Raw genomic sequence first — 8,823 nt, 5'->3', positions numbered from 1 at the left:
AATGTTTGACTAACATATTTTAAATACACGATCAACTTTTTTAACACACATCATATATTTTTTCGTATACATGGTGAATATACACATTTAACATTTTTCGAATGCATTATTAACATTTTTCAAAACATTATTTGAAGTATATTTTTGTAATATATGCCCATGCTTTCTGAATTATAAGATGCTTTGGATATTTCAATATGGTCTAGATACAAACTAAAATGGGCGAATCTACACACTGAAACATGTTTAGATACATTCAATTTAGAATAAAGCTAAAACATATTATATTTTGGAACCGAGGGAGTATTTGTTTATAATTTTTGGAAGTTTAAACAAAATAAAAAATAAATCTGATAGCGAAAATAAAAAAAAGGGAAAAACATAAAAAAAGGAAAAAACGATCCTGTGGCCTCCAGATACCTGGGCTGGCCCATTTCGTGCTGCCCTTGACGCGAGGGTGCCCTTCGTGTCGCTATAAGCGAGACATAGGGGCGCCCGGTCCAGGCAGCCCGCGAAGGCGTGGACCACCACCATACGTGACACCATCGCACTGCCATCAGACGCTTCCTCTCGTCCTCCATCTCCACCTTCGCCTTCACCTTCGCCCCTGCTCCGGGGAGAGCTTCCAGAAGGTTCTCCGGCCCGTACCCCGGCCATCTTCCGGATGGAGGCGGCGCGTCACGCAGGGAAGAAGCGGGGTCCGGACGACGAGGCGGAGGCGGAGGTGCACCACACGTTCCGGGGCGCCGCCAACGCGCTCTCGCAGCTCTACGCGCAGGCCGTCGCCAACCAGAAGGCCTCCTTCATCGCCGGCGAGCGCCACGCCATGGTCCGTAAACTCAACCCCCTCCCCCGCCTCTCCGTTTTCCGCCGGTTGCCCGATTGATCGGTTGGCGCGTCGTCTGATCCTGCCTTGGCAGTTCTTGGGTCCGGTCAATGGCGAATTATGCGGGGATTAGAGGGTGATAGGGCTCCGCCTCAAGTTCTTTGTGATTCCCGGTGGTTTAGGATTGAGAATTTGGGTCCTTTTGCTGAATTTGGCCGAGGATTCTTGGTGTGGTGCTGGGATTTGGGGGCTTCTTGGGTGGAGCATGTCACCTGTTCGTAGAAATTCGGTGTGCGGCGAGAAAACCAGATATAATCAAAAAGAAAAATGCACGGCTTGGTACTTTGCCAAGATGGTGGTGTACTGTTGTGCGACACCATTGGAGCTGAAGAGAATCGGAGAATTAACAGCTGCAGCATATTATAGAGTGCATCAACAGCGTCAGTTGGGCGTGCCATCCGGTGATCTCTATGGGAGTAAGAGGTGCTTCGGTTGGCGCTGCTAATGGCGCTGCAATTCTTTTGATGTCGCGGCACGTTTCGGGGCAGTGTGGTGGTAATGTTCGTTTTCAAGTGGGTTAAGAGACTAGTGCAGAGCCCAAAGCTCAACACAGTGCACACAATCAGTTCTAAAGAGTAAAGGGTTTGCAATGTGCTGCATATATAATCATGTATGCAACTCAGGTTTCACAAACCTTTTGATGACAGGAATCGACTTAGCGTTCTGGTAAGTGGTAAGTAAGGTCTTTGTCTGAGCGGCATGTAAGTTGTAGGTGGAATCTGTTCAGATCACCACTTCGTGTTCTTCAATGTAGTACCACATACTGTCAGCTAATAATTTGCTTCAATTGATCCAACCTCTTGCCTTGGATTTTTGGCAGGAGCGTGCCCATCGGTGGATATCCAGTCAGCATGAAGAAGCATCGGGAGTGTCTGTTGCTGATGTACTTGCTTACTTGCAGGTCATATGAATAACTTGTTTTTTTTTTTACTGAATATCAACCTGTCTCAACCAATTCTCTTAATCTGTTTAAACCCTAGGTTACATATTATGCCAATGCCTTGTCTCGGATGCAAAATGTAGCATGTGTTCGTTAACTAAGAGAATTGGCATCTCTTTTTGGTTCAGAGTAAGATAGACAAACATCACAAAATCATTCATTTGCCCATTTAAATGCTAAAGCTGCTGGTAGCAATACATGAATTAACTTGTGCCCTCGTTCAAAAGATGATATTTCCCTGTTTGTTTACTTTAGCTCTTGCTATTGTTATCTGGCCCAAGTCCTTGATGCTTCTCTTCTTTACACAGAATGAGATTGAGAGCAGAGGCGGCATGGCAGGGTCTTCCCAACATCCAACTCCACAGCCAGCATATGGTCTTCCTTCTGCAAATGTCCAAATCAACTCCTTCTCATTTGGAAATGTGGCGGCTGCACTTGACTCTCAGCTGTACCAAACCGACCAAACAAGAACTGCGGGCATCTCAAATGCTTTCAGCAGTCCTTCACAGCAAAATTCCCGTTCAAACCATCTGGTTCAGTGTTCAGGAAATGGCCCTGTAAACTCCCCGCCAATTGGAAGCAGAGCTCGGGATGACCATTCTCCCCAGAACCAGGACTCTGTGCATCCCAATTCGTACGAGCCCTCCATGGATATGAATCATGATGCTCCTTGAAGTTGTGAACCACCATATGAAAGGTGGCAACAACATCAGTCAGTTTATTGGAACCTCCAATATCTGATCCTTATTTGCTGGAGAAGTCCCATGAACTAGAGGTACATGTGATTCCCTTCCAGAACTCTCTTGCCCTTTGTCTGCGTCTCTTGGCACAAAGCTCCTGCCTTGTGACCATACTGCTCACTCTTCTGGCACCATGTACATAACAACCTGAAACTATCCTTCTGGTCTCTGCTGTTGATTGCGGATTGCGATCACCGGCTTTCGCGCTTGCTGAATGGAAGCTGTGAACCTGCAGGCTGTCTCGGTATAATAGTGCCTGCATTACCAGTTCTTTTCTGGTCATTATTACCAGACAAGAGACCATGCTCTGGTCAACAAGGATCATTGTGGTGTTGTTGCATATTTGTGTTACTGATATCGCTGCTATGTATGTTCTATATACACCTGTAAAAGATGCAGCGGCGCAGAAAGAGATAGAACCTTGTTTCGTTTTTGTTGGTTGAGTGTCTTTACCTTGTAGATGTTACACAGAAAGCCTGTGTGTGTAACCTGAATAAGCACCGAAATAATATACAGTTGACGATGGTTGACAAGTTTTTTTTTTCTGAGAGTACGCCAATGGCGTACCATATCTTTATAGAAGAAAGCAAAGATATTTACGAGAGGTTTGCACCGGGTGTGAACATCTGAGCAAAGAACCCACACCACTCCACCCAAGTCCTAGCCTACTCTCTCACAAACCGGTGGAGACCTCCTACTTTAACACCTGCATCTTTCCAATCAGCAATCTCTCCGAGGATCTGGTTCTGGAGCTGAACAGGAGTTCTAACTTGGTATATTCTGTTGAAGACGTGCGGATTTCTTTGCTTCCAGAGGAACCATGCTGTAGCAACGACAAAAGGGGTCAAAGCCGCGTTTTTCCGCCTTGCTGAAATTAGTTCTAGAGCGAAGCCACCAGGAGAGGAACATATCTTGTATCGTAGAGCATTGCACATATGTTCGACGCTGTCCTCATCCTGCAGGCAAGTATAACAAGTCCAAGTCTGGTCTTGCGGACCATGGTTGGCACAGTGATATGAGTTACAGTGATGATGTTGTGCCGCAAGCCAGACAAAGATTTACACTTCAAAGGTGCCCAATTTCTCCAGATAGATGCAGCGAAAGGAGATATTTCTAGTCACTGGCACAGCCATTGATACACCGAGCGCGTTGTATACACGCCCGAGGTGGCACAGGGCCACACAAAAGTGGCAGTTGTCTACGGATCCCACTGAACAGAGGCAATGACAGATCACTTGAACCGGTTCACCGTCCTTATGTTCCGGGTATGAACCTCCACGTAGTTGTAGATCATTGGCACTATGTCCATGTATCCAGCGGTCCCTCAGAACAAAATTCGGTGGCCATCTCCAACCGTGATCTTGACAAGGTTGTCAACTTTCCCATCAAACTCGAAGCATCAAAGCTTGTAATCATAGATTCTTAATGCCTAGCTCTCCGATGCAAGTCGACCTGCATATGGTATTCCAGGCCACCAAATACTGTCCGCCATTCACTCCACCCTTCGCCGCCCAGAGGAATGAACGCATCCACTTGTCTAACTCCTCAAAAACCCAGGCAGGAGCGTCCAAAACCATCAGGTGGTGTATTGGTTTAGCAGCGATGACAAATTTGACCAACACAAGTCACCCCAGACACTGGATCAAACCTTGCTGCCATGGAGAGACAAATTGTTTTGCTTGGTGTAACATCAGTTGCCGTTCCGCTTTCGTGAGTTGTTTGATGGCTATCTGCAATTCCAGATATTTGCAAGGGAATTCCCCAATCCTGTAATGCAGCATGGCTGCCACCCGCTGCTGATCCTCTGCATCCCCTCTAATGAGAATCACGGAGGGTTTTCTGTAGTTAACACATAGCCCTAATGCTTCATCGAAATCTTGTAGCACATGCCCGAGAAGTTCAGGTCCTTTGGCGAGGGCTTGACGAACAGAGCAATGTCGTCAACATAGATGGACAAGCGTTGCATCAGCGAGATCCCCATGAACAAGTGAATCACTTCTTCCTTTGCTATCCTTGGTGACCATCAAAGTTAGAGCATCCATCGGAATCACGAATAACAGAGGGGATATAGGGTCTCCTTGGTGTCATCCACAAGCATGCACATAACTCCTCCCAGGTATTCCATTTACCACTACCTTAGTGCTCGCTGCTGAGGAGAATTGACACCCAATCAAGCCACCAAGCCCGTAAGGAATTGGAAATAGGACCTTTAAATCAATGCAAGTAAGGGTTAAGGCTGAATCCTTTGGCGCGTAAAACTTCAAACAAGAAGGGCCATGCTAGCGAGTTGGCTCTTTCCTAGGGTGAATTTTCCTGGCGACTTGGCACATGGGAAGGAAATTGTCATGAAAAATTCTCCTCTAGATGAATGCAGGCCAGTTAGCCGAGGTGATCTCCTTCATTATTTTCCTAACACAGTACACACACATCTTAGCAAATAATTTTTCTGGTTATTTCAGTGAATGTCATGTGACATACAAGTGGATGATGAATGGTGACCGCTTGGAATAGCTTTTCAAACCCAACATGTGTAGATGGAATCAGGTAACCAACTAGTGGATTTCATGTACTAGCACAGAAGAAGCCCTAGCCTTTAACCAGTGCAGCACAAGCTACGTGACACAAAACATGCACATTTAGCGAGAACCTGTGCGGATAGGCATGTGTGCACAACACTTTTTTTCTTCTAAACTTTTAGAGAGGGGGAGGGGGAGATCCTGACATGAATATATTTAAAATTTTGCTCATTATTACCATGTGAAGAGAGGAAGTCATGACATGCCATGTTCCTTTGGCTCACTTGATTTGAGATAATGCGACCACATGGTTAAATCGTCAACAATAGTATTGTTGATAGTAGTAGCACTGTCAAGGTCTGTTGATTGAAGCACTTTGCATTTCGCGCGTCCGAGATCTTCCATAGTATTATCCACATAATGAAGGGGTTGATGGAGGATGGCACCCCCACCAGCGCTGTTGAAGACTAGATGTTGCCAATGAGCATGAACTTTGACCGAATGGAGATGGCACATGAGATATGTCGAGCTATTGGGCAGGTGAAGAAAAATTGTTGTTGGTCTTCGATAGCATATACCACAAGATATGTGGAGTTGGGCAGTAAAGGATCCAGAATGCCAACGACAGAGGTCTAGCAAAGCCCATTGAATTAGCCAGAAGAAAGTAGAGAACCATCACCAATAGTGGACTGTGAGAAGGCTCTCAGTTATGTAAGTGTCTGTGTATAATTTTTTTTTTCTTCTAAGGAGTTGTTTTGGTTGTGGCCATTGTGTAGGGGAGAATCTGATAGTAGCCATTCCTTCTAGGGAAAATTGGGACCATGTAAGAATTTGAAAGTGACTTTCATCATTAGGCAAAGAAGTTGTGCTTGGGTGTTCTTAACCCCTAGAGGCCTAGACCACCTGACTCCCCGGGGGTACAAAACTTGTCCTAGGCTACTAGGCATTGAGCCATAGAAGAAGAGTGCTTGTCAGACTAAAAAAAGAATCACCTACGTTTGTCCATGCCAGCGATGACATCATTGGGAGAGAAGAAAAATATGGAATAGTTTGGGGGTCCAACACGGTGGAGAGGAAGGAAAGACATCCATCTTTTGAGAGCAGGATGATGCACAATTGCAAATGGTAGATATCACATTTGTCAAGTATGGGGTGGAAGGCCGAAGAGGGGAGTTTGAATGAGGATAGGGGTAGACCTAGGTATGTTTGCGACAAGGGTGAGGATGTGATACCGAAAGTGCATCTCAACACTACCCTAGTTGGTTTTGATGATTTATGGAAAAGTCATTGAGAGGACTAATGTTTTAACCGAGCTTATTTTAGGCATAGTATTTGACCTTATTTATGTATTAGGTTTGGCTACAAGCAGATGATGAATGATGGTCCCTACAAACAACTTTTCTAGTTATTGCACTCCTCAAGATCCTAGTTCGTACTTTATAGGCATTTTGGTGAATCCAAGATTCACATTAAGTATAGGACACCCATGCTACGAAGAGGTTCACAAGCAAAGTCTTCAGTATGAATTACAAGAACTGGTACATGGTCTGACATTAAGTATAGGACACCCATACTACAGAGTGAATTCTGAAATTTAAAATGTGTGGGATGGGGAAAGTTGTGTCGACCGATATTAGAAGTGGTACATGGTCTGACAGACCGTGGTACTCAAAAAAAATTGACCACATCCTATGTTTAGGAATGTGCAATCATTTCTCTCAAGTGTTTCATGTTTGTTCTACGATTTAAACCTTCTATCGAGAAGGGGAAGTTCAATAAGATCAAGATTATTTATGGTGTTGTTAAACATGTTGGTGACGACCCACAAGTATAGGGGATCAACCATAGTCTTTTTGATAAGTAAGAGCGTCGAATCCAACGAGGAGCAGAAGGAAATGATAAGCGTTTTTCTGCAAGGTATTCTCTGCAAGTACTAAAAGTAGCGGTGACAAGTAGTTTGGTAGCAAGATAAACAAGTAACAATTGAAAATTGTAACAAAGTGCAGCAAGTGGCCCAATCCTTTTTGTAGCAAAGGACAACCCGAAAGTCTCTCTTATATTAAGAAAAGCATTCTCGAGGACACATGGGAATTCTCGTCTAGTCACATTCATTATGTTTTGTTGATTCAGGTTTATTACTTTGATAATTTGATATGTGGGTGGACCATTGCTAGGGTGTTTTTCTTACTTGAACAAGAAACCCTCTTATGATTACCCCCTCTCACAAGCATCCACAACGACGAAAGAAGAACTAAGATAAATCTAACCATAGCATGAAACATATGGATCCAAATCAATCCCTTATGGAATAACTCATAAACTAGGGTTTAAGCTTCTATCACTCTCGCAACCCATCATATACTTATCACTCCCTAATGCCTTCCCCTAGGACCAAACATGGTCAAGTGTCATGTAGTCGACGTTCACAAGACACCACTAGAGGAATAACAACATACATATCTTCATAATATTGAACGAATACCAACTTCACATAATTACTTATAACAAGATTTCTCCGATGTCCTCAAGAACAAACGTAACTACTCACAAATCATATTCATGTTCAAGATCAGAGGGGTATTGAATATGCTTAAGGATCTGAACATATAATCTTCCACCAAATAAACCAACTAGCATCAACTACAAGATGTAATCAACACTACTAGCAACCCTGTCGGAGTAATGGGCCACGGGTAGGCTCACCCGAGTCCTAGAATTCATCAAGACCTTGGGCCGGCTCCGCCTTGCTGCGCCCCAGGACGAAGCTCCGCCCTCTGGGAGCCGGCAAGCCCAACGGCCGGCCACATACCTAGGGCAGGAGAGAGCTAGCCTTGCCTTCTCCTTCCTCTAGCACACAGCAGAGGAGCAACTTGTATCACTTGTGCCTTTAGTGATCATGAGGAGACCCGCAGAGCAGGACTAGGGGTGTTATCTCCTAGGAGAGCCCCGAACCTGGGTAAAGTCCGCCGACGTTCGTGTCTATGCCTCATCCCGCTTCTGGGCACCAGGGACGTTCTACTCGCTCCCACCATAATAAGCCATCCCTTGGCATATGTCGCACCCAACCCCCGACATTTGGTGCCCACCGTGGGGCAATGTGCATCACTACAAAAAAATACACTTCCGTGATGATACGTGTTTGTCACAGTAGGTCGCGTTTTTTGTCATGCATGTACATCCATGACAAATTTATGATAGAATCAAGATAGTCATACCTGTGCTGTCGTAGAAGTGTTCCATGACATTACCAAAATTATCATCACGGAAGTGTCCACTTCCATGACGATAAATCGCGCGTCACAGAAGTGCTTTCGTCAAGGGTGACCGACACGTGGCATCCACCGTAACGGAACGGCGTTAAGCTACCGGGTCGGGTTTTGGATCCGATAACCCGTTAACAGCCCCGACCAATGGGGATTTTCCACGTGTAAAATCATCATTGGCTGGAGGAAACACGTGTCGGCTCATTGTTGGGACAGATGTCATCCACTCGTTGGACAGAAGGCGCCTATGATACGTCGACACGTGGCATGGCCCAACAGAGGCCCATTCCTGTGAAAAGGCCGACCCATTTGACTTGGTCAAAAGGTGGTGGGCCGGCCCATGGAAAGCCTGTTAACGGCCTGTTCGCATGTAGCCCATTTACAACCCGCTAACCCAAGGCCCGTTACGCCCTATCCGAATTAGTTCCAGTAGCGTCATCTGGGCCATCAAATATGATTCCAGCCCATTTTCACTTCT

General features: G+C 45.3%; 1 protein-coding gene across 1 annotated transcript; it reads left to right on the top strand.

Annotated features, from left to right (window-relative positions):
• The first annotated feature begins 523 nt into the window (after positions 1-523).
• On the top strand, positions 524-3,111 carry LOC123068977 (uncharacterized). The gene is made up of 3 exons (XM_044491688.1): positions 524-829; positions 1,707-1,787; positions 2,135-3,111. The coding sequence occupies exons 1-3, from the start codon at positions 665-667 to the stop codon at positions 2,498-2,500; spliced, it is 612 nt and encodes a 203-aa protein (XP_044347623.1). The 5' UTR covers positions 524-664; the 3' UTR covers positions 2,501-3,111.
• The last annotated feature ends 5,712 nt before the right edge of the window (positions 3,112-8,823 follow it).

Source organism: Triticum aestivum, chromosome 3B (assembly GCF_018294505.1).
Source record: "Triticum aestivum cultivar Chinese Spring chromosome 3B, IWGSC CS RefSeq v2.1, whole genome shotgun sequence".
In the NCBI taxonomy this organism is placed as follows: Eukaryota; Viridiplantae; Streptophyta; class Magnoliopsida; order Poales; family Poaceae; genus Triticum; species Triticum aestivum.
The sequence above is the reverse complement of the archived record's forward strand: the minus strand, read 5'-3'. Positions and strand labels throughout refer to the sequence as shown.

Bases quoted from the DNA above. Each gene is read 5' to 3' on its own strand.
- LOC123068977 (XM_044491688.1), top strand. From the start codon at position 665: ATGGAGGCGGCGCGTCACGCAGGGAAGAAGCGGGGTCCGGACGACGAG. The intron at 830-1,706 runs GTCCGTAAACTC...GATTTTTGGCAG, and splicing joins CCGGCGAGCGCCACGCCATG to GAGCGTGCCCATCGGTGGAT. The intron at 1,788-2,134 runs GTCATATGAATA...TTCTTTACACAG, and splicing joins ATGTACTTGCTTACTTGCAG to AATGAGATTGAGAGCAGAGG.